Source organism: Leguminivora glycinivorella, chromosome 9, assembly GCF_023078275.1.
Source record: "Leguminivora glycinivorella isolate SPB_JAAS2020 chromosome 9, LegGlyc_1.1, whole genome shotgun sequence".
In the NCBI taxonomy this organism is placed as follows: domain Eukaryota; kingdom Metazoa; phylum Arthropoda; class Insecta; order Lepidoptera; family Tortricidae; genus Leguminivora; species Leguminivora glycinivorella.
The window spans coordinates 14,229,452-14,256,853 of record NC_062979.1 but is presented as its reverse complement, the minus strand read 5'-3'; the positions used below and the strand labels follow the sequence as shown (position 1 = coordinate 14,256,853).

The following is a 27,402-nucleotide window of genomic DNA, read 5'->3' as shown; positions in this document are numbered from 1 at the left end:
TAATATTATCACCGCGATGTTATCGATTTGTGTTCATATCTTATACAAAACAGATTATGATTTGATAAATAAAAAATCGTATCTCCAGATCCGTGGGTCCTAGGACCAAGGTTCCAAGGAAGAAAAGGAAGGAAATGACACCACAAACCCCCCAAAAAAATTTGTCGGTCCATGTGCCAAACACCCTGTATAGATCTAATATTTAACGTATATTGAAGTTCGAATGTGGCTACATCTACATAACAGAAACCACATAATATGCGCATAATTGACCACCGGATATTAATTTCAAAACTTAAAGGTGTAGGAATTAGTGGAGATCTACTAAGATGGTTCGCATCCTACATTGATAATACTCGTAGATCACAGGCTGTAGTTATGAATAATTATATGTCAGGGTGGGTGACGGTGGGTGGGTGCGTAATTCAACTCATTTCAAAGAAGCTAAAACTCTAAAAGTGCTTTATTGTTCGTTAGTCAGGAGCAAGCTGGAGTATGCCTCTCAGCTATGGAACCCACGCTATGCTACCTACATCCAAAGGCTTGAACGTATTCAGCGTAAATTCGTTAAATTCCTATGCTTCAAAATAAAATCCCCCTATAGCTCCTCTAATTATCTAGCTACTTGTAAAAAACATCACTTATTACCACTTCAAAAGCGTCGGGAAATAGCTGACATTAGTTATTTACTCAGTATCACTACTGGTTTAGTAGATAGTCCTGAATAACTCTCCGACATCTCATTTAATACCCCCACACGTTGTAAAAGGTACTATCCTCCTATTTCAGTTAAGTTTTCATCGTCCAAATACAGACAGAACAGTTTCTTGTCGCGTGCGAGTAGAGCGTCAAACACAGAACTTTATTTATATAGAAGAAACAAGTTCATCTATTTGTATAGGGGCCGAGCGTGTCAAATTTTGTACTGAAGTTGTTTCTTGCCTGTAATTTTAAATATGTCTCAGGCTCTTGATTGTTCATAATTTTTGTGTTGTTGCAATTGAATATCACGTAACGAGGCATTTTTTATGTTTTGATTGACTTCAACTTACAAAAATTGACGCCCGAAAGCTGCAAGCTGCGATTAAAGACGGACAACTCAGTGGATTTCACTGAGTTCATTTGACACGCTAAGTAGATACGTTTGCTTGATCTATGGTATATATGACATCTGTGGCGTCAAACAACCTTGCAAACGACCTAGATATAGATGTATTTAATTGTTAAATCCCTGTTATTAAGCACTATATGATTCTTAAATGTTTCGTGTGAGCAAGTCTAAGAGATTTGTCATTTATATTTAATTATGTTGTCATTACCATCCACAATTGAAACACCACGTTTGGTCTGAATTCTTACGTCAATGTGTTTGTGTCCGTGCGTTGATGCTTTTCGTTTGAGTAATATGTACTCAAATGTATTAATATGTATTGTTTCTATAAGTGTGATCCTGTAATTAGCTTTCTATCTTTTATTCAGTAGTGTTATATTGTAATAGTAGCTGTTGGATCTCCATAAACTAAAATAAATAAAAATAAATAAATAAATAATAATATGCATACAAGAGCGGACATGCCGCCGGCAGACTTAATGTACCCGATTCCGAATTGATGACTCAATGAGCCAACAAATGCGACATCATTGTGTGATTACTGATGACACGACTCGCTAGTCGTTCGCATGTACACAGAACTGGGGGGTTACCATGACGTACTAAAGACGTTCAGTTTAGGTTGAGAGAAAGGGACACAGCTATAGCAGTTACATAGCTCCGTCCCTCTCTCTCAACATAAACTGAACGGCTTTAGCACGTCATGGTAGTCCCTGGCGCCGTAGCCGAATGGCATTTCTACGACGCGAAACGAAAACGAAACGCCGCGAAAGGTAGTCTGTCGCGCCATTACGCAAGAGCGGTAGAGATAGATATCTGTGCATTCGGCTACGCACGCAGACATAGAAATGATGCTGGTATAGAGATGGGTAGGGGTGAGTAAATACTGAGTATTTACCCGTAATTTACTCAAAGCACCGAGTAAATACTCGTATTTACTCATTTGGGTGAGTAGAAACTGTTACCTAAAAATAATTTAAAAAATGAGATTTAAGTACTTAGTCGTGTTTATTTTAACTGTGTGGACATGTTTAAATGATAGTTATATTATTAGAAGCTTATGGGAGTCTTAGTTTGTCGAAAAAGAGGTAGTCATTGTGAGAAAAAATAGTGATAATGTTTAGTTAGCAGTTTTGTTTAAAAAAAGCAGGTATTTACAGTAAAAGTATGAGACTTAAATTAAATTGATGTTCTAGATAACGGCATGACGTTCGGAAGTGATTGTTAATGTGGCACTTACGACCTTTTATTAAGAGTTTTCTAAAGAAAACTCAAAAATGGTTCAGCTGATGACATTTAAAGTACTAGTTTTGTGTTTTGTATTATATGGGCAATCATTTGACGGTTTCTGGATATTTTTCCATCAACGAATTCGAAAGTTATAAAGGTATAAACATTATTTCGGCCTTAATTATCGTTTTATTCCAAAACTGTTCATATTATTAAAAAACTTTTTTAGAAACATTCAATTAATTTTTAAAGACCTATCAGATGATGTATAAGACACTGGTAATTTCTGAATTTTATTTTTGTGAAAAATAGTTACATGTATGGAGAGCACGTCTTTAAAATAAAATTCATATAAATTTGATTACTTAACTTAGTAGCCGATATTAAAATACACCAATATTTCTAATTTGTATTTCCATTTCAGCACGCTAAATAGTTTATACCCACCAATTTGAGTAAAAACGAGTAAATACGGGTATTTTGAGTAAATACTGAGTATTTACTCGATATTTACTCTTGAGTATTTACTCACTACCCATCTCTACTGGTATATTGCGCAATGGGAGCGTCCATCTACGAGTGTGTGGGTTCAGTTTGTGATAGGCGTATTATTCAATACAAATCGCCGGGCTTGTCCGATCTCCTTCCTAGTTCCTTCCTTTATCTAATACTTATAGCATAGTATAGTATATAGCAACAAAGCAACTTAGGCAAAGTTACGGTAAGATTAATAAACCAGCTGTTCAACTTCAAATCTTAAATCACAATCACTATTAATACCCTATTATTGATATTAAATGTACAATTTATGACTTACCAAGGTCGATAAGGATTGTATTCAAGATACCTAGCTCTATGAAGAGCGCGCGAGTGAGAAAAAAAGGAAGTTAGGTACTTATCATTTGCAGTAATCCATACTTAATATTATAAATGGGAAAGTGTGTGTGTCTGTTTGTATATCCGTCTTTCACGGTAAAACAGAGCGATGAATTAACTTGATTTTTTAAGTGGAGATACTTGAAGGGATGAAGAGTGCCATAGACTACTTTCAAAGCTAGTAAAATAAAAGTTTAAACAACATTTAAAAGTTGTGGAACTTTGAATTTATTTTCTTGCACACTTCAGCGTCGGAGATAAATGTTTTGAACAATTTTATAACATCGGTTATAGTTTATGATTTTAACTACTCTTTAGAGTTTTTAATGTTTTTATGTAGGTAATTTATTTCCACCTCACTACTTTAGGTAGTCTGGTAGTCCTTGGTGCTAGCGATGAAAATAATTAGCCTCATATATAGATTTTTACCATGTCTCTTATTGTAATTCACTTTACTCCATTTCAGTATTCATCATAAAGTTGTACAATATTACTATTAACGTTATGCAATCTTTATATATATATATATATTATATTATATGTAACTATGTCTACGTAAGTAATGTCCATCGCGCTGAAGCAGTTCATAAGTAAGTTGAACAAGCGTTTATCGTATCGCCGCAGCTCCGTCGTCTAGCCCCGTCATAGATGAAGATGCAAAACGTGACCCAGTTGACACGGCAATTAATTGAAATATGGAGAAACAGGTGCGACTCTGTCCGTCTTTCTGTCTGTCTGTTATAGCGAGACTGTGTCAAACTGTTATATATATAACTGTTAAATATAACCTTCCCGATTTCCATCAAACATGGCTAAGAACACCCGACTTTATTCAGCTTTCAAAACAATTGAAAATCGGTTCTTCCATTCGGGACCTACGATGTCACAGGCAGACATACACACAGACAAAAACACAGACAGACATATCAAACTTACATCCCCTCGTTTTTACTACATAAAAACCGGCCAAGAGCGTGTCGGACCACGCTCAGTGTAGGGTTCCGTAGTTTTCCGTATTTTTCTCAAAAACTACTGAACCTATCAAGTTCAAAAAAATTTTCCTAGAAAGTACTTATAAAGTTCTACTTTTGTGATTTTTTTCAATTTTTTTAAACTTATGGTTCAAAAGTTAGAGGGGGGGGGACGCATTTTTTTTTCATTTAGGAGCGATTATTTCCGAAAACATTAATATTATCAAAAAACGATCTTAGTAAACCCTTATTCATTTTTAAATACCTATCCAACAATATATCACACGTTGGGGTTGGAACGAAAAAAAATATCAGCCCCCACTTTACATGTAGGGGGGGTACCCTAATAAAACATTTTTTTCCATTTTTTATTTTTGCACTTTGTTGGCGTGATTGATATACATATTGGTACCAAATTTCAGCTTTCTAGTGCTAACAGTTACTGAGATTATCCGCGGACGGACGGACGGACGGACGGACGGACGGACAGACAGACATGGCGAAACTATAAGGGTTCCTAGTTGACTACGGAACCCTAAAAACAGTTGATTACAAAAAAAAACGTCAAATAAAGTAACTACGATAAAAACTACATACATCGCCATCAGATATGAAGTAAAAGCTCATAAATGGAATTCCCGATATTTTTCCATTTTTTATTTTTGCACTTTGTTGGCGTGATTGATATACATATTGGTACCAAATTTCAGCTTTCTAGTGCTAACGGTTACTGAGATTATCCGCGGACGGACGGACGGACGGACGGACAGACAGACATGGCGAAACTATAAGGGTTCCTAGTTGACTACGGAACCCTAAAAACGTACGTACCTACATTTATAATGTCCTTCACGCTAGGGCTTACTAATTTAAACGAGCGGTTATCGTATCGACGCGGCTCCATCGTCCAGAAAGATGCAAGATGCAAGACGTGACCCAGTTGACACGGTAATTAATAGAAATATGGAAAGCCAGGGCCGGATTCAATGGGGTGGAATACCACGAAACATAATTAGCAGATACTAGGCCTGAAACCTATTAAAACAGGTGAAAAACCGTCATAAACCGCCTAAGAAGACCAGGTTTTTAATTTTTCCTGTCTCAAAATTTCATATTTTTGTAATGTGACTAATCTTCAATGATACGTCCTTGTTCAATAGCACAATAAACGTTTATACTCGTATACCTAAGTTTATATAATAAATAAAAAACCGGCCAAGAGCGTGTCGGGCCACGCTCAGTGTAGGGTTCCGTAGTTTTTCGTATTTTTCTCAAAAACTACTAAACCCATCAAGTTCAAAACAATTTTCCTAGAAAGTCTTTATAAAGTTCTACTTTTGTGATTTTTTTCATATTTTTTAAACATATGGTTCAAAAGTTAGAGGGGGGGGACGCACTTTTTTTCCTTTAGGAGCGATTATTTCCGAAAATATTAATATTATCAAAAAACTGTCTTAGTAAACCCTTATTCATTTTTAAATACCTATCCAACAATATATCACACGTTGGGGTTGGAATTAAAAAAAATATCAGCCCCCACTTTACATGTAGGGGGGGTACCCTAATAAAACATTTTTTTCCATTTTTTATTTTTGCACTTTGTTGGCGTGATTGATATACATATTGGTACCAAATTTCAGCTTTCTAGTGCTAACGGTTACTGAGATTATCCGCGGACGGACGGACGGACGGACGGACGGACGGACGGACGGACGGACGGACGGACGGACGGACGGACGGACGGACGGACGGACGGACGGACAGACAGACATGGCGAAACTATAAGGGTTCCTAGTTGACTACGGAACCCTAAAAAAGTGTACTTAACGTGGCACATAAATATAAACACAGGAACTTAGGAGCGAAATCCTGTTGAAATGTGGAGTTTATTTGACTTTTGCTTGATCTATGGTATATATAACATCTGTGATTATAGCTTTTTTTAACTATTTTATTTACAAAATTAAGATTATATTTCACTTATTTTCTCTTTGACTGGTCAAAGTGAATGTAGTGGTAAATTTATCACAGCTCCATAATTTTCTTATTCAAACACAAATAGCCTCTGTATCCTGCGATTTGCGGCCAAACCCGGACCGTTGTCTTACAACAAAGAGGATCCTTGTTAGACCGCAACCATCCGCCTTGTCCTTACATAAATGTTTATGATACCGATAAGCTGAAGCCTAAATAATGCAGGTTAACATTGCTGATAACAATATTGTGACAATTAGGTAGGTATTGGATTTATTTCATTGAATTAAGTTATATTTATGGATGTCACAACTTCTAAACACAATGAAAGCGGCTCATAACAGTTGTTACTTTAGTGACAGCCTGTCACTAAACGTTCATCAATCGGCAAATAAAAACTAACCCATTTCGATTCTGTCTTTCAATAATACGTTTGTAACCTAGTTAGGTGCCTACATTTCATTTTTTATATTATAAGCAGAGACCACTCAAATTCTAAATATACATAACTCTTACCTTTCAATTTACACCGAAATCAAATTGCAAGCTCCATTACGACGAATTCTATTTTCGAGCGCAAATGACTCCGCTCCGCGCCATTATAACTATGTATTTTTGGGCGTAAATTAAAGTCTGAAAGGTTCGCTGTGAGCCCAATAAATGTATTTTGGCCACAAAGTGCCATCAGGGTGAATTTACTATCATTTATTTCCCGACTCCGTCCCTGGTGGCACATGAACATGACACGCCGAGGCCCGCTGACCCGTTTCCCTAGCCACCTGCGACCAGTCAATTTACCCTTAAAAAAATCTCGTAAAACATCCGCCCGAAAGAAAAGCAGTATGTTGACTTAACTCACATACATGCCTTAACGGGAGCGCGCCCCCATTTCCACGTTCAGGGGAAATGTTTCTTCAACCTTTTGACGCCTTTGCTTTCAAAGTCGATATCGCTGTGAGCTTTTGAAGGGTGGTTGAGGCTTTTTGATACGTGGATTTTGAGGAATGCAAAGGAATGGTTGCGACCTGAAGCGCGATGTTTACGGTATTCAAATTGCTGTCACATGCCCGGACATAAGGTTTATATAACGCGGTAGTATGCTATTCAGAGGTGAGATTTAATTAAAATATTCCCTTCATATCTTGAGGTAAGTTGTTTAGTTGAGACTTAATAACCTCACAGCTGAAATGGCGGCACTCGCTTACTTCCCGCCAGTAATTACAGTCGTTATTTTTGAATGAATACTTTTATTACCTTTTATCTCTATTTTGTCTATGGTACAAGGTACATTAAAATAATTCAGTAGGTACCCAACCGAGGACTTTTGTTTTCTTTGTAACTTAACCTTTCGTATGCGTCTGTCAAAAAATTGTCATTAATATATTAGTCATAATAACTACATGTTAAAGTTGAAACAATATGGAGCAGATCTGCTCCTAAGCATACGAGAGGTTAATTAATGTTTTCGGTGATTTTCGTTGCATAAAATGTTTACCTTTATGAGATCGAGATGAAAATGAAAATGGAGCATTTCATGTTTTAATAAATGTTTACAAGAAATGACACATCCAAGGTTTTGCAATGCAGAAAAATGATTAATATACATATGACACCATACAGTAGATACAATGTTAAATAAAAATCAAAATTCCCAAAACAAAAACTTGTGACTGTTTAATGTCTACCGAATAACAGTCTGAAAACAAGACACAAAAAATATACTTACTAAGTACCCGATTTGAAATGTAATTGATTTTTTGTTAATTTTGTAATTCAGTCATGAAGTCGGCACAATTATTTTCAACAAGTTCGTCTCACAGGCATCATCATCATCCTCTAATCTTTGCGTCATCCCGGCATCATTAGAATAGAAAAGAATAATACATATTTCAACTCTATGGTACTACATTCTACTGTAAATCACTCTTGGTGACATAGGTAATACAACTATAATACACAGTACGTTAACTTCTACAAAAATCATTGTAGATGTAGGTATCAAGGTCACCAAAAAAGAAAGGAAAAACAGGAAAAAAATCCGTATCCGCCCCATCGTTGTTGGGCACTTTCAAAATATTGTGCAAGGCGCCACCGCGCGCTCAATCTTTCATAGCCCTCACGTCATATTTCATATTTGATTGCATTTTCTTGATGTAGCTTTACCTCAATAATTTTACCTTGACCGAAATCTAGTTGCGGTCTTTTATCCCCTGTTTAAGTATTTTTCTAAGGTTTTATCGTTTGTACTTACCTCCATGACTAAACTATTAATTTTATTAATGGTTTTAATTAATCATTGTACTCGTAGGTCAAGTTAAAACTTATAATTGTGTCGCTTAACTTCAAAATTGGGTAAATCCATTCTGCTATAAGGTTGATTATCTTTAAGATCATATTATATTTTTTATATATTCAACCTTAAATCAGAATGGATTTGAAGTTAAGCGACACAATTATGAACTTTGCACCGTTGCGTCTAAAATGCAACTTCTCATCCATTTTTTTTAAATTAAGAGAGCCTTTACCAGTTGGTGTTGTGACTTGTGATAACCACAGCACAAAATTAAAATTTTGAAAAAACCCCCGACATAGTGGAGTGATTTTCATTAAACATGGCTAAGAACACTCCCGATTAACTCAGCTTTCAATAAAATTCACACACACACAGACCGACACACAAACAGACAGATAGACACGTCAAACTTATAACACCCCGTCGTTTTTGCGTCGGGGGTTAAAAATTTTATTACTCTGTGCTACGCAGATTTACCACGGCTGACTGCATCGTACATAATGCAGACATTCCAAATACGATGTGTCCGTAAGCAAGAGGGATGAATTATGCAGTCGGGTCGCAGTCGAAGTACACGGTTGAAGATGCATTGGGAAATCCGTAGTACTTTGCGCCATGCGATTTTGATTTAGCATTGATACGGACCGGATTTCAGTGCTTTTGTGTGCTGTGGAGTCTGCTCGGTTTAACCGTGTACCACTACCTAATATGTATATACTTAATATTGTTTTCGGTTACCGCGATAGTTAGCATGAAATAAAACTATGGAAATGGATTAAATCCCGTATAATGAATTTACAATTCATCTCGACGTTTCGAACACTTTACTGCGTTCGTGGTCAACGGGTGACTGAGGAAAAATTACAATGTGCAAAAGCTACCCACATACAAGAAATATTAACGAACCATGACCATAAATAATATAGATTTCTAAGGCAGGTTCACACACTATAAATAAATAGCTTTATTATACAATATTCAAAAAAAATTACCATTACTATGTTAAAAAACAATTTATCAATTAATCTACACAAAATTGACAAAAACAAACTGCAAATGTCCAACACCATACAACACAAATGTCTCACAGTCTTCGTCGTGCTTGTTCCATTATCAGATGTACTACACTGGATCCCAAGCCGGTGGTAAAGTAAAGCCATTTTCTCTATTATTGTAAATTCATTATACGCGATTTAATCCGTTTCCATAGTTTTATTTCATGTATATAATTATCAATCATGTATGTCTTGGCAAGGACATTTTGGTTAACGCTATTTTTGAATTATGTAGGTACTTATTTATAAATATTATAACGGTATAAATAAATTTACGAAATAATCTTATTAGATTGAAAAGTTGAATCTTATTAGATTGAAAGTTGAATGACTGCCTAGTGCTTACGCGCTCATTTTAACGATATTGGATACAACAAAATGACTATCCACTTATTATTTTATCCTAGGTAAGTCTGCATCATACCAAAGGTATAAACAAAATTAACAAACCCAGAAAAGTCGGTATACTACAAGTTACGCATGTTAGATTTGCAAAGAAGGCCAATAACAGCCCGAATCGTATTGAAATATAATAAAAAATTAAGATAAAAATATGTATTCATGACGACCACATAACATGTACGAACATGTACAAACATCAGACATAAAACAACGAAGAACAAACTAACATAAAAGTGTTCATCACGAAATGGACCCAACTTAGCATCCAGCGCTGATCTTCCATTGGGCCCAAATTCTCTAATCTATTTCTATTACCTATATACGATTTATGGTGTAAAACCAGAGAGACGCCATTTTTGGTGATTGAATAAACCCATGCGGGACGTTAGTGGGTACCTTTTTTAGGGTTCCGTAGTCAACTAGGAACCCTTATAGTTTCGCCATGTCTGTCTGTCCGTCCGTCCGTCCGTCCGTCCGTCCGTCCGTCCGTCCGTCCGTCCGTCCGTCCGCGGATAATCTCAGTAACCGTAAGCACTAGAAAGCTGAAATTTGGTACAAATATGTATATCAATCACGCGAACAAAGTGCAAAAATAAAAAATGGAAAAAAATGTTTTATTAGGGTACCCCCCCTACATGTAAAGTGGGAGCTGATATTTTTTTCATTCCAACCCCGACGTGTGATATATTGTTGGATAGGTATTTAAAAATGAATAAGGGTTTACTAAGATTGTTTTTTGATAATATTAGTATTTTCGGAAATAACTGCTCCTAAAGGAAAAAAAAGTGCGCCCCCCCCCCCTCTAACTTTTGAACCATATGTTTAAAAAATATGAAAAAAATCACAAAAGTAGAACTTTATAAAGACTTTCTAGGAAAATTGTTTTGAACTTGATAGGTTCAGTAGTTTTTGAGAAAAATACGAAAAACTACGGAACCCTACACTGAGCGTGGCCCGACACGCTCTTGGCCGGTTTTTTTAATTAGCCTCTTTTAGTGTCCCACTGCTGCTGGGCAAAGGCCTCCCCTCGTTTTTTCCACTCGACCCTGTTATCAGCGTTTTCCCACCAGTTTGGGTAGAATGCGTCTAGGTCATCTCCTTTTTGGTCTGCCCGAACCCCGGCCTGCATCGGCTATGGTATTCCGCTGGTCCCAGTCTGTCACCATTTTGGCTCACCTTTCCGGGTGCATACGGCAGACATGTCCAGTCCGTTCCCTCTTTAACTTAGCGGTCTTGACACCCACATCTACAACTCCTACCTAATAGGTACCTAAATAAGTAAAACTAAGGACACCTATTCAATTGATTTAACAAAATAAAAAACCGGCCAAGAGCGTGTCGGGCCACGCTCAGTGTAGGGTTCCGTAGCTTTTCGTATTTTTCTCAAAAACTACTGAACCTATCAAGTTCAAAATAATTTTCCTAGAAAGTCTTTATAAAGTTCTACTTTTGTGATTTTTTCCATATTTTTTAAACATATGGTTCAAAAGTTAGAGGGGGGGGGGGACGTTGGCGTGATTGATATACATATTGGTACCAAATTTCAGCTTTCTAGTGCTTACGGTTACTGAGATTATCCGCGGACGGACGGACGGACGGACGGACGGACAGACCTGGCGAAACTATAAGGGTTCCTAGTTGACTACGGAACCCTAAAAAGCCTTGGACATGGATTGGCCTGCTTTTAATGAGTTGATACTCGTACATATATAGGGTGTGTGTAAGCCAATGAAGGCTAACAACGGTAGTTGCAGCGTGGCGTGTCTCGTTACGAAGCCTTATAACTGTAATCATACGCTCTTACATCACCCTTACGGAACTGTACAGGAAATATTACTTCATTTTTCCTATTAGACATTAAAGTAAAAGCATCGGTGCCTGAAAGTATCCCAGTAGATGCTATTTTCAATCTCAAGGAATTTGCAATAAACGCGAAAAGTAAATTATGTGCAAGTGTTATCTATTTGCCACTTTTGTAATTTTATGTTTTTATATTGTCCTTCGTGTGTTTTTAAATCGTCGTTTTCGTGATTAATTTCCAGGAGGTATCTTTATTTTGTTGTTAGTTTTTCTTTTTTTTTTAACTAGGAATTTTAGTACTTCTTCTGCTAACAATCATGAGCTCTTTCAATTCTAAAAAAGAAATATGACTATTTTTTTAGTGAGTTACGATTCCTCATATAACTGTTAAGGCATATCAAATACATTGTAGGTATGTAACATCTGCTACATATTTTGTACTTGCCATAAATAAATGTAGGATACTTATTTAATATCAACAACATTTTTCATACCTTCCACCCCACACCTCTAGTGAAAATCTGCCGTATCTTTAAGACCACAGAAACACAGCTAAGACTTTTTTGTAAATTACGTTCCTGGCTTAGAATAATCTAAATGTTTCAGGCCTACGGAGGATTTATGAACGAATTTGTAGCTACAGTAGGTACAATAATAAATGTCAGTAGGAGAACCATAAAACAACCCGTTGTACATACATAGATTGCCTTTACAGATATAGATGCACTTTAATTTGTAGACAGTAAATGAAAAAAAACCGGCCAAGAGCGTGTCGGGCCACGCTCAGTGTAGGGTTCCGTAGTTTTTCGTATTTTTCTCAAAAACTACTGAACCTATCAAGTTCAAAACAATTTTCCTAGAAAGTCTTTATAAAGTTCTACTTTTGTGATTTTTTTCATATTTTTTAAACATATGGTTCAAAAGTTAGAGGGGGGGGGGACGCACTTTTTTTTTCCTTTGGGAGCGATTATTTCCGAAAATATTAATATTATCAAAAAACGATCTTAGAAACCCTTATTCATTTTTAAATAACTATCCAACAATATATCACACGTAGGGGTTGGAATGAAAAAAAATATCAGCCCCCACTTTACATGTAGGGGGGGTACCCTAATAAAACATTTTTTTCCATTTTTTTTTGCACTTTGTTGGCGTGATTGATATACATATTGGTACCAAATTTCAGCTTTCTAGTGCTTACGGTTACTGAGATTATCCGCGGACGGACGGACGGACGGACGGACGGACGGACGGACGGACGGACAGACGGACAGACGGACAGACAGACATGGCGAAACTATAAGGGTTCCTAGTTGACTACGGAACCCTAAAAAGTAAAAATTATTTTCAAAACATAACAAAAGATAAAACGTATGGAATAATGAAATTCTGTCATGTACTACTTTATATATTATGTAGTTCCTCAGCCTCCTCTTCCTCCTATTATTAGCAGTTCGTTTTTCATTGTTACAACAGCAGAATATTTTTCATTTATTTTAGATCTTATAAAATAATCATTTGAATCCATATCCGTTACGTCAAGAGAACCAATTTCAGCATCATTTTCTTCGATCTTGTTATCCTTATTTTCTTTAATCCTGCTTTCACTTATTTGGTTCCTCTCTCTTTTTTTTTTGAAGCTTGGCGTCAATTACTTTTATTCTTTCTAGTATGTACTAAATATTCACAATAAAACACAATTCGACAACCACTCTCGTTGACAAACTTTATCATTTAAAAATGGTTAGTTTTTTAAGGGTTCCGTAGTCAACTAGGAACCCTTATAGTTTCGCCATGTCTGTCTGTCCGTCCGTCCGTCCATCCGTCCGTCCGTCCGTCCGTCCGTCCGTCCGTCCGTCCGTCCGTCCGTCCGTCCGTCCGTCCGTCCGTCCGTCCGTCCGTCCGTCCGTCCGTCCGTCCGTCCGTCCGTCCGCGGATAATCTCAGTAACCGTTAGCACTAGAAAGCTGAAATTTGGTGCCAATATGTATATCAATCACGCCGACAAAGTGCAAAAATAAAAAATGGAAAAATATGTTTTATTAGGGTAGCCCCCCTACATGTAAAGTAGGGGCTGATTTTTTTTTCATTCCAACCCCAACGTGTGATATATTGTTGGATAGGTATTAAAAAATAAATAAGGATTTGCTAAGATTGTTTTTTTTTAATGTTAAAATCGCTTTTCTCTTTTAAGGTGTTACGCGAAAGATTTTCACGTTTTAGTCGTCACTCGTATACATTACAACGGTTGTTCATCAGTAAATTTAATTGTCACAAGGATAGAGTACGCTTAAAGTAACAAAGATTACAAGTATGCGTAGGATAATTAAAAAGTTAAAGAGAATAAATATGAATAATTTCGTATCTAACTTTTATAAATAATCTTATGTTTATCATTGCAACTATATTTAATTTATTGATTAACCTTACTTAAATTACTCAGGCACATATTAAATTCACAACAAGTAAAGTAATTTAAATAATAGAGTATTATTATACATGGGCATTTCGTAGAAGAAGTGTGTTGTCGTTGGGTCTATGTTTAATTAATTTGAATTTCCAGCGTACTCCTACGAATGCACACATACCACTTGACAATAAAGTGGCATAGCTTCCAACGCGAGACTCTGTTCGCTAAGTACTCTTTACATAATCCAGTAAAGGCACCGTGGCGCGGCTCAATACGATTGTGCGACGTCGCCGGCAGGGCAGACTGCTAAGTGCTACAAATCCTCAGTCCAGTGCCCCGCCGCCTCGCGGCACGCTCCTCTAACTCGAAACAAATAAAAATATGTATTTGTAAAACATCGTGATGGCAACAGTTGCCCTAATTTCTTCCATCGCAATATTTTTCCTAAATCAAGTTAAGACCGCGCAAATAACGGAAACAGAGTTGAAGCCAGCGCTCGAGGTAAACACGTTACCAAGCTTCACAGACGCCATTTTTGCCTTGCAAATCCGACAGATCCGGGCGACATCGGAAGCGACGCCCGCGGCCTCCGCCGGAAACAATCTAAATGTCGTTGGCGCCAGCGTACCGGGCGCACCGCTACAGTCGGAGAATTACCAGGCAATTCCAACAATTTACCCACAGCAAAACAAAAAGGCAACAGAGAAGAAATATAACGAAGAAGACGAAGGAAACGTCAATTTACAAGCCTTTGATCGAAATGCCGCGGCAAGAGAAATTAATGCCGACGACGTTAACATTCAACCTCTGGCTTTAATTTGGGATAGTTGTATGGAAACAAATTTCAGAGACAATCATAGAATATCGATTCAACCCCTTTTGGATATGGAGGATGCCGAAAACGAGTCACGGTTCCAAAATAATAGGCAAATTGGAAGTATATGGAGCGAAGCATTGAGCAAAAGAGACGCCGATAATGCAAATAACTCATTGGCAATAAAGTCATGGATAGAAAAATACAACAGCTTGAGGACTAGACCTACCAATGTGCCATTTCGTAAATCGGATTCGTTGCTAATAAGGAAAATAGAGAAAGTGACTAGTAAGGAAATATCGTCGACTACTATGAAAATGATACCAATAACGCGGGAATTGTTCAATGAAGTCACGGAAACGTTTAACATATCAGTGGATGTTGTGGTGACTGAGAACAACATTAGGGCGAGTTACACGGAAGACTGGTTCGAGGTGAAGGACAGGAGTAAGATAAGGTTCGGGTTGCAGCCGCAGTCGGAGACGTATCTGATACCGGCGCTAATTCCGGAAGAGGGGTTCTATCCTTTCGGGTTTATGTCACAGTTCTTCGCTATCATTTACCCGTATGAATTTCCAGTTGGTGAGTTACATTTTTTTAAAGCATCTATTTATTTTTGCGAAATATTTATTAATCGTTTATTGTTCTCCTCACAGAACCTTTTTGTTATTTTTGAATTTTGTCTTTTCGAGAATGTAGGTACTTAGTCCAGCATAACTACATATAACTCGTACTTGTACTATATGACTGATAGAATGCTTTAAGACATTTATTAACTCTATGATTTATATGTGCAATATTATAGAGGTTAAATAAAAATATGATGTGAGTTACTTGCAGAATGATACATTAACTAATTAATTCAGGAAATTCAAACCGGTTGTAATAAACATAATGTGCAAATTTAAAATTTTATTTAGGTCTTGTCAAGGATATAGTATGGGGAAAGTTCGCATTTCCTTATTCATTTTTACAGGTAAACGTGGGTCCATTAACTGTAGATAGAACTTAACATGGTGTTGCTAGAAAACGTAGGACGCTAGAAAAAGCATAGTTTGTGATCATAAAGTAGCCAATATCTTTCATAATGACTAAGTAAATTTTTTAAGTTATTCTTATCAGGAATTTTATTAAATACCCATTATTATTTATTTCAACGAATTGTCATTAAAATTTTCACACGCAAACACATAGCTTCACAGTAAGTAATATAAATACCAAAAGTAAATCCTAAAACCCCTTATTTGCCAAGAGCGGCACTGAAGCTTCAGTAATTTCATGTGTTCTGCCTACCCCTTTATGGGATACAGGCGTGATTGTATGTATGTATGTATGTAAATCCTAAAAAAATTTAGCATTTGTTTCTAAAATAAATGGTCATCACAAATTGTAATTTTCTATTTTGGAACGGGTTTATTTCATTAAAATTTCGAAGACTGTTTCATTTATTTGACACTCCAGAATTCTCCTGTAATTGTATTTTATGTTTTGTCTAACGCTATACACCGTGTTTCACTTAACACTAAAAACCTGAAAACAGTTTGTTCAGAATCGAGAGTAGAATCGATTCAGCTATATCTTGATGGGGGTAATATTTTTATTTAAATTTGTATTATTAGTTATTTTTTACGTGCCTATTCTATTGTACTCGTAAGACAACATTGTGTATATCGCATTGCTAGAGGTTGTTTACCTTTTTCAGTATTTAGGGGTATTAATACTGGCTGGTTACTTGGACGATTATTTTTTCGCTACGAGTTTGACGTTGTTTGTCAGTTTAATCTTAATGTTTATCATAAGTCATAACAAATTGAACTCGTACCTAATTACAACCTTGTCATTTTAAACATTGGGTTTAAATTTGATTACCTGTCCAATTTGAAGTTTACTGTGACAAAACTTTAAAGTGTTTTACAGTGACATCTTAGCTGTCTATTGGTAAACCTTATGTCGTTGCAGTAACGTACACAAATAAATAGTTTTGTGGTTTATGGTGGAAGTTAGCAATTATTTTATTGATTGTAGAGCTAAAAGTCAAGTAGAGCTGTACAAAAAATTAAAAATTCAATTAAAAAAAAAGTAACCATCAGATTAAAAGATGAATACTCTAGATGAGTTTAAAAAAATAAAAATCAGTTGGGGTGTCTGAGGTTTTGAGTGTTACCGGAAACACGGTGTATTTACTCTTTAGACGTTCATCGTTCGTAAAAAAGTATAAAGAAAAGGGATTACAATACATTTTTTTTTACTTTTTTTTTAACTATTTTATCTTTATAATTTTTAATTTGTATTATTTCATCTAACATTATAATTGCAATTTATTGGATCCATTCTAACGTCATTATTATTTACGTGATCAGCGGGCCGATTTTTGAGTCTCACGCGTTCGAATTCAGAAAATTGTCACTGAAAATAATACAGGCAAGTCACCGTTTTCAACCGGTATTTTAGTGACAAAATCCCGTATGCGAGATTCAAAAATCGCCCTCCAACAACAGATGCAAACTCACTAAAATCAAAGAATACGTTTATATAAGTATCTATGTAATTAGTATCTGAGAGAGGTAATTAGCGACGATTGTGACGCATCTATCAACTTCTATCTAGTCTAGTAAATCTATGCTACCATGAGTTTTAGAATACGTTACTCGGTAGCGTAAAACTCACGAAAAATTGCTTTCATTGTATGGAGAAAGTGAATATTTATTTACTATCACTGAAAATTACATAAAGTACTGGCGCTTAAGATGGCCCACTTTCAACATTTAATACTTTTGTAAGTCGGCCATTTTTTTCAAAGTTGTCCACCCCACTTTTTTGTAACATGGGTATTTTTTACGCGATTAGTACTCAGAATCGAGAGGTCTTTCGATCCTGATAGAAGAAAAAAAATGTCCCAATATTTCCATACATTCTTTCGAACCTTCTATTCCGTTACCACCATACAAAATGTATGAAAAAATGGTAACGGAATGGGAAAAAAACCTTGGGACAATTTTTTCTCCTATAAGAATTGAAAGAGCTCGCGATTCTGAGTAGAAACCACATAAAAATTTCCAAATCTAAAAAAAAGTGGGGTGGACAACTTTGAAAAAAATGGCCCAAGTATGGATGAGCTTATACTATGACTGTGTCCATGTTCGTTAGACATAAAGATTTATTAAAAATGAAAAAAAAAAACACAAGAAAAAGAAATAACGACGGACTATCTTCGGTCCAATAGTTACAGTAAACGGCCATAAAAAAATGCATATCGGCCTTTGGAAAGAGTCAATTATTTAACGTCACATAAGCAAGAAAGAGACAACGCTCTACGAAGACGAAAAACCGATGTGCATTCGTTATGGCCGTTTACTGTACATTTTCCGAGACGTTTACTGTTGGTGTGGCTACTAAGTTTTTTCTGACGTAAAAACTATCGACTAACATATTTTAAAACATCAAAAATTCATAGTAAATAAAGGGTTTAGTCTAGTAAATCTAGCAATCTGCTATTAACAGGGACCGTTGTCTGCATTGACCGTACGATTCCCGTTCCCTGACACTTTAAAAGGATGGCTTCCGGCAACATGATAGTGCCCAAACCTTTGGTGTTAATGGCTCTGCTCTGTCCGTAATGCACGTTGAATTTTACACATTCGGTCGACGTTGTCTGATGTCATTTGCTCGCGTTTTTCTATTTCAAAATCCTTCTGAAACTTTATCTCATTTAACTTACTTTTATTTCTAACGACTACAAACTGAAAACTTATTTGGACTTGTTAGATATAATCAAATGAATCATATTACCATAATCTGTTAAATCCTTTCGGCCCGATTCAAATTTATAGAAGTTTAAATTAATTTTGAATTGGGCCGATTTCGTATTCTAAGTATCAAATTTAACTTAGCCAAGCAGTTGAATAACAAGAATATATGCATGTTTAAATAATACATTATTGTACATAAGTAAAATTAGACAAATTACATACAAAACGAATTAACAAGTTATATAATTGATATTTTAATTCATATTTTTTTTACCTGCAAACGGAATAGGTTCCTTCCCCTGAGAAGTTTTACTGCAGGGATTGTACATAAAAAAGTAATTTCCTGCTTAATGACCGAGTGCTTACACGAAATTATATAATTTGGAAAAAAGTAATTTCATGTATATTTATTCTGAAAGAAATTTACCCTCCGGGCGCAGTAAAAGCATGATTATGCCGAGATTCCCCTGACTTATTTTCGGAAGAGCACATTTTTCTTAACGCAAGACGTATATTGGTCATGCTGTAATTTTTAAAGAGGGTATCTTTTCTTGGAGTAATTTTAGACGATGATAAATATTACCACTTACCTATTTTACTGAAGTTAATTGCTCATTAGGTACATACCATAAAACTATATTTTAAAACTTTTTAAAGTATATATCATATAGAGTATATTTACGCCATACGATAAATAAAATAAATATGTATTAAGTACCTTAGATGTATATTACTGTATCATATCTTAGTCACTACCCATTAGTACTCATTGAAGCCACTTTTCTTATTTCAATATTTAGGTAAGGCAAAATACTGAATGATTTAGTCGCGATTTTAAGAAATAATTATCTGTTATTTAAAAACATATTTTTTGTAGATGAACTTATTTTAGCGCGAGATTTATACTATGTATTTATTTCTGCCAGTATTTCTTAGAACATAAGTACGAACTAAACTGTATTTAAAACTATTGTATCGGCGGTGCACTAATTTTTCTACTGTTTATAAAGAGATAGAATGTGTATTTTGTTATTGTTATTTATATTATCACAAGAAGTTTTCGTCTGAGTCTGAAGACACAACTATTTAAAGATAATTACCTACATTTAAAGGATACTCATAATATTTCATATAATCAGAGTTAGTAGTTTACAAATTGGAATAAAATGCAATAAGTATTAAGTTAAGGAACAAAATACCGAACTTGTTTTGTTTAAAGGCTAGACACTTACCCCTTATTCATGAACGTTCCTAAAGTTATCAAGCCGATAAAGTTCGTTTGTCCTTTTCTTAACACCAATACATCCGAAAGGGACAAACGAACTTTATCGGCTTGATAACTTTAGTGTACGTTTATGAATAAGGGAGTTAGTTTTTTGTTAAACATTCTTTTTTTTTTCCATACTTTCCAGTCAATCAAAGTGGAATCAACATTCCTAGCAGTAATTGTGATATTCGCTTGCATAGCCTTCATCATACCAGCATACATGCTGATACTAGCGATACTATCACTGTTCTCCAAATCTGGCTGCGATGACGAGACAGAAACTGGAGCCCTGTTTCCTGAGGATGATGACTCGGATTACAATGGCCGCGTCTTGGTGGTGGTTATTTTATTTTTGGCATTATTTTGTTGGTAAGTAATTGAAAAGTACATGTTACTTTTTAGGGTTCCGTAGTCAACTAGGAACCCTTATAGTTTCGACATGTCTGTCTGTCCGTCCGTCCGCGGATAATCTCAGTAACCGTTAGCACTAGAAAGCTGAAATTTGGTACCAATGTGTATATCAATCATGCCGACAAAGTGGTAAAATAAAAAGTGGAAAAAAATGTTTTGTTAGGGTCCCCCCCCCCTACATGTAAAGAGGGGACTGACTTTTTTTTCATTCCAACTCCAACGTGTGATATATTGTTCGATAGGCATTTAAAAATGAATAAGGGTTTACTAAGATAGTTTTTTGATAATATTAATATTTTCGGAAATAATCGCTCCAAAAGGCAAAAGGGGTCCCCCTCTAACTTTTGAACCATATATTTAAAAAATATGAAAAAAATCACAAAAGTAGAACATTATAAAGACTTTCTAGGAAAATTATTTTGAACTTGATAGGTTCAGTAGTTTTTGAGAAAAATAAGGAAAACTACGGAACCCTACACTGAGCGTGGCCCGACACGCTCTTGGCCGGTTTTTTCAGTTATTTTAAGGGAAGGGAGTGGACGGTGGTTCACAGCGAAAGGGTTGATGGAATGTAAAGTCACATACCTGTCTAACGGCATTGAAACGAGTATGGCTACCATAAGTTTTTAATGTTGACCGAATGGTGGCCGCTATCGGATGTAAGAAGCGCGTGGCATCCGATGGCTCGTTGGATCGACGACATTCGAAAAACTGAGGGGCACTTCTGGATGAGATTAGCCCAGGACCGGGATAAGTGGCGTACATGAAGGGAGGCCTATGCTCAGCAGTGGGCGAATAATGGCTGAAATGATGATGATGATGATGATGAAATTTTTAATACGTTACTCGATGGCGAGAACGTCGAGGAGTATGAGTGTAACTTTTGGTTCTAGTAAGTAAGAAATATCTTGGTGAGGACTGCAGTGAAGATAAACGCATGTTTTAAGTTAGTTTCGGTCATTTACAGATGCTAGTTCGGTCAACGCCGTAGCTACTTCTTAAACTGAGTCTGGCTGAAATAGCATCACTAACTGAAATAGTTCGTGCATTTCCATGAAAATACGAAGACGAAACATTCTCATTCGAAGCTCAGTTTGTCCTGGCCCCGTAGCCGAATGGCATTTCTCCGACGCGAAACGAAAACAAAACGCCGCGAAAGGTAGTCTGGCTCTGCGCCTCGCGCCAATACGCAAGAGCGATAGAGATAGATATCTACTAGCGTTTCGTTTCGTGAGCATTCCGTGAGCGTTTGTGCCATTCGTACACCCTGATACGTGAATAAATTTAATAACCGTTTAGGGGCGCTACTCATTTAGTGAATGTACAGTATTTTACAGCATGTATTTAGATAACTAAAACGAAATAATGTAATTTAATGTAACCATAGTTTTGAGCTAAGTAAGTTATTTTATTAAACTATAAATTATGACATTTATTTACCCATTTCTGCCCAATCCGCATTCAAAGCGCGTCATATTCACGACAATTTAATGAAATACTCGCCTCGTTGGCGTTACTTTACTCCAACATTTATTTTCTCAATGACGCAACAAACTAAAAAGCCCGTTTTAAAAGCTACTTTATGACGCATATCACAAAATCTCTTTTTAAAGAACTGGTATAATATAAATACGAGTTTTTACTTTTAAACGGCTAAAATGTAAAGTTGAGAAAACTTAAATGAAGTGCCGACACAGTTACCAATTTTCTCTAGGGGAGGCATTCAGATATTATTAAAATTTGACAATAATTTGATATTAATCTTACCGTAAGTCACTCTGGTTTGTGTTTTGGAACAAGAGATGGACTGATTGAAATGTCAAATCAATTTATTTGAATATAAGCAGAATGTACCTCCGCTAAAAGTTAGGCACTTTGAGATGACACCAGAATTTGATTTCCTCATTAACAAAGTCATCGTTTTAGTTGGCAGCTAAGAAGATACCTAATGGAAAGTTTGTAAATGAACAGTTAAATTCGGAAAATATTCCCGATCTAATTCTAAAGTACACTGTCATCAGGACGTTGTCTAAACAATGATTCTTAGTCATTGCGTATTTCAGTTGGTACTTTTCCGTGCCCAGATAAATGTATTGGCACAAAGCGCACAACCTATACCTACACCTAATTCAAAGTAGGTTTAAAGAATTCTTTATTTGTTGAAAACATGTAATTGATGATCAATTTACCTTATTGATGGCAAGTGGCAAGTTCTAATACGGAGCATACCTAAAATACATTTATGTAGGTAAGCCTGATCCTATCTCGAAAAGTAGGTATTCTGATTTCAATGTATGTAAGGCCCAATTGCACCAAACATTTAACTCGGGGTTAAGGGGCTGTCATCTGTCAAATTCCATATAAAATGGTGGATTAAGCCTCAAGTTACCGAGTTAAATGTTTGGTGCAGGTGGGCCTAACGTTACACCAACGAATGGGCAGGTTTGTAAATGTAAATAAATCAGAGGATGAAATCTTAAACTTTAGGTTTCGGAAAAGCTTTCTAACTCTAGATAGTCTAGATGTTTTTTTTTAAATAAGCAGCAAACGAGCAGACGAGCCGCCTGATGTTAAACTATCGTGAGACATATTCTAAATATTTGCATATGTCTCACGATAGTTTAAATGAAATCGGACCACGACTCTCGGAGTAATCAGGTAACATACATAAAATATATATCCTCTTTCTTCTTTATTTTTAGTAAAGAAGTCGGTTAAAAACACGGATACTCACGATAATATATGACTCTAAACATGTCGCCAATTGCGATATATTAATGTGATCACTTATTCTCCACTCGTTATCCACTTTTTTATTGCAATACAAGTCCTCTATTGCTAGTCAAGTGAAAAAAAACCTGTTGCAACAATTTTATTACTAGTACTGTAACTCATAAGCGCTGGTAGCCTAGCGGTAAGTACGTGCGACTTTCGTTCCGGAGGTCGCGGGTTCGAACCCCGGCTCGCACCAATGAGTTTTTCGGAATTTATGTGCGAAATGTCATTTGATATTTGCCAGTCGCTTTTCGGTGAAACCGGACTAATTCCAATAAGGTCTAGTTTACCCTTCGGGTTGTAAGGTCAGATGGCAGTCGCTTTCGTAAAAACTATTGCCTCCGCCAAATCTTCGGATTAGTTGTCAATGCGGACCCCAAGCTCCCATGAGCCGTGGCAAATGCCGGGATAAAGCAAGGAGGATGATGATAATGATGATGATACTGTAACTCATAACACTGAGAAATCTTTGTAAATTCTATCAAGTACACCTCACCGTTTAAAAGTTAAACCGACTGTTTTAATAAATTATAAACGCCCTCTGCGCAAGTGCGCAGCTCAAATCGAGAATTGCCTTTCACGCTTTTATAATTTAAAAACTCGCAAGACCCATCAAACACCAATCTGCAATGAAAAAGTTGTACCGAAATATTAAAATCCATTTCAGCAGGAACGTTGTAAAAAATACTCTTTGCAAAGTAAACATTTGAGGAAAGTAGTACATCATAAAAATGATGACAATTTAAGATTTTCCACCTATTTTAATCGAAATAGGAAAAGTTTAGGTATTCGTAACAAATACAACAAGAAATAAATGACATACCTAACTGCATGTAAAAAATTACAGATACACAATGGACAACAAAAATTACTTACGCATAACTTCACAACTAGCACACAATTTATTATTTACGATTTCCGTGCCTTTGGAGACTGTAGCATCTTGGAAATTTATTTATATCAATTTTTCAAATTTAATTTTAATAAATTATATTCTCATCATATTCTTTTTAATGACAAACAGGTAAATCATTCGACCACAATCTCACCTTATGGAAACTGATGGATGGAAAAGGAGTGTACAAGTTTCTATTGGTTCGCAACTCGCATTTGACTCCCCCCCTGAGTTGCAGGCGTCCATAGGTTACAGTGACCATTTCCCATCAGCCGGACCGTATACCTGTTTGCCACCGACGTGGTATAAAAAAAACTTAACGATAATAAACTTTATTAAATTTTATGTTCTACGTTGTGGCAGATAATGTAATAACACATGGCAAGATACAGTTTCAACACATTCAAAATGTTTACATTTGAAGATTATGAAGATATCTTACTATTGTATTTTTAATTCTGTTACAAAAATCAGATGTAAACAAGCATCCGATAAATGTAGTCTAATAGATCTTTTTTCAAGTGGAAAATAAATGAATAGCTCCGAGTTACAGGGCAATGGGGAGTGAAGTATTTTGAGTAAGTAAGGTGAGAATAAACCAGTTCTTTATTTAAACTCGTTTGTTTTATTCTATCTCGCCGTCAACCGTAGCACTGGCGCCCAACGTGGGGCTATAAAAAATCGATAAAAATATCATGGATAAATATTAATGAACCGGTAGCGAATCGTGTTTTTTCATAGCTCGTGAATACTAGCGGATATTACTAGTGTAAAATGAAAAGGAACCCATTATCAATATTTTAACTTGATTTACTGTGAGCAATAACTACAGGTGCCGTAGCCGAATGGCATTTCTGCGACGCAAAACGAAAACGAAACGCCGCGAAAGGTAGCCTGGCTCTGTCGCGCCAATACGGAAGAGTGATAGAAATAGATATCTACGAGCGTTTCGTTTCGTAAGCGTTTGTGCCATTCGGCTACGTACCCTGAAAACCATTGGAATTTTGTAATTGGTTCTGAGTCATCGTTTTTTTTGTTGATCTATTTAGTTGTAAGCAATTATGCCTATATTTATTATTTATTTTACTCAAGTCAAATATTTACTTGGTTCATCAGTTCTTCCTGCAGGTGTCGTTTGCGGGGAATGTAGGTAATAGATGATGATTAAGGATAGTGAAAGAAAACTGCCATATGTATGCCCCTGTACCACAGTATAATAAATAAAATAAATCTTATACTTTTAAACGAGCAATTCTTGTATATTTATTTATTTATTTATTTATTTATTTATATATTTATTTATTTACACTGACGATCTCGGAAACCGCTCTAACGATTTCGCAGAAATTTGTTATGTGGGGGTTTTTGGGGGTGAAAAATCGGTCTAACTTATCCTTAGGTCCCGGAAAACGCGAATTTTCGAGTTTTCATGCGTTTTTCTTCGCGCGCCATCTCGTGTGCAGTAGTTGTACTGTTAAGACAGAATTATTTCGGTCGATGTAAGTACTATTTATTGCAAACACTAGATGGCGACACAGGTCAAGGCTAAAACGAATAGAAAATACACTATTTGAGTTTTTGTGGCGAAATGCGCGCCATCTCGTGTGGAGTAGTTGTGTTGTTAAGGCTGAGAATTCTTTCGCTCGATGTAGGTACTATTCATTTTTGAACTAGATGGCGACACATGTCAAGGATACGAAACAGAACCGAGCGAAGCTCGGTTGCCCAGATATTAAATATTATAGGACATTCTTACACATTGACTGAGTCCCACGGTAAGCTCAAGAAGGCTTGTGTTGTGGGAACTCAGACAACGATATATATATAATATATAAATACTTATATACATATAATAAAGAGTGCTGTCGTACGGTCCTCAAGCTATATCCATACCAAACCTTCTTAATTGTCTCAACTCTTCTAAATCACTTCAACATAATCGGTTCAGCGGCTTAAGCGTGACGTGGCAAGTCAACGTACAAACATTACACACTTTAATAATAATAATTCCCATTGTTCCGTGATGGGAAAGACATACAAATAATATTATATATTAGGTGTGTAGTGGATGATGTCCAAAACGCAGGTTTTAAAAGCTGTTATATTATTAATTTTACTTCATTGGTATATTGTTTCAAAATGCATCATGATCATACGATCTCTTATAATTCCAGCGTATTCATATCAGGCATGGCACTAAGTAACGAGCAGGCTGCTGACGCTGCGACCGACAGCAGGAACATAGTGAGCTGTGCATGCGCAGACATAGCGACGTGGTTGGCCGCGTCAGCGCGCGAGCTACACCACACACTGGTGCCGCCTATGGAAATAGTAGTACATGCTTATAGACAGGACTTGAGAAGTAAGTTCATGCTGATGAAACCGGATGTACCTACATGATGTAGAACGTAATGTAATCTAAATGTGCTGACATAGAATCCTGGCTAGCTGCGTCAGCGCGCGAGCTACATCATATACTTTGGTGACGCCAATGGAAATCGTAGTACATGCCTGTCTAGGATTTGAGAAGTAAGTATTAAATAGCTCCTATGCATTGAAACCTGCGTGAGCTTTTAAGATACATGCCTAGAAAAATCTGAAGGGAGAATTGTGGTAAGTACTTACTAAAGTAGAAGTACCTACTCGTCGACCTATAAATAAATCTCGCATCCCATTTAAAGATCTCTTGATGCAATATTTCAGTACTTAAATTTAAACACAACATCCATAAAACTGTAATAATCCAAATCTCTCTCACTTTTAAATATTCCTGTAACGATTTACAAACCAATCCGGAATCGGACAGCGTCAATAAAAATTGGGAATGGAAGCGTAAACATCAACAAGTTTCGTAACTGGATTCATTAATTTCAGATGTGGGCCCTCTCTTGGGGGAGCCTGTTCAACAAGCCATCGCCTCTGAGAGCGGCATCGACTTGGTGTTCGACTCGTTGGCCGATATCGTCTCAGGTTGGGCTTTGATCGCTAGAGTGTGCTTTTGAAAGGGGTTGAAAAGAAATGTAGTCTGATTTGCTTTCGGCGGCTGATTTGTGAATTTGGAGTGGCTACGATATGGTTTGCGTTAGTTGATTTGATTATTTTATTTGAAACTTTTACTTTTTGCTTTTGTCCGCTAGTTTTTAGTAACTGTGTTCCTACTGTGCTTACTAATCGCCCATATTGTGTTTGGAACTAGTTATAAATTCGTATTAACCGTCGTTTTTTAAAGTATTTTTTTAAACTGACGTGAATTGACATAACTCCAAAAGTATTCTAAATGATTTATCCTTGAACGTATTGAAATGTGAACTATAAACCAAAAATAAATACAAAAGCGTATAATTTTCTATAAACCAAAAATTGTAGACAA

At 36.2% G+C, this 27,402-nt stretch overlaps 1 protein-coding gene across 5 annotated transcripts in view; it reads left to right on the top strand.

The window, feature by feature from the left end:
• Nucleotides 1-27,402, top strand: part of LOC125229924 (prominin-1-A) — a 59,645-nt gene that overhangs the window by 17,849 nt on the left and 14,394 nt on the right. For 2 of the 5 annotated variants that reach the window (XM_048134873.1, XM_048134870.1), the window contains exons 2-4: nucleotides 20,097-20,320; nucleotides 26,207-26,394; nucleotides 26,907-27,002. In XM_048134873.1, coding sequence (XP_047990830.1) covers nucleotides 20,097-20,320; nucleotides 26,207-26,394; nucleotides 26,907-27,002 — 508 coding nt within the window. Of the gene's footprint in view, nucleotides 1-15,382; nucleotides 15,518-20,096; nucleotides 20,321-26,206; nucleotides 26,395-26,906; nucleotides 27,003-27,402 lie in introns of those variants that run through there. The other 3 variants (XM_048134871.1, XM_048134872.1, XM_048134874.1) reach the window with 3 other exon arrangements.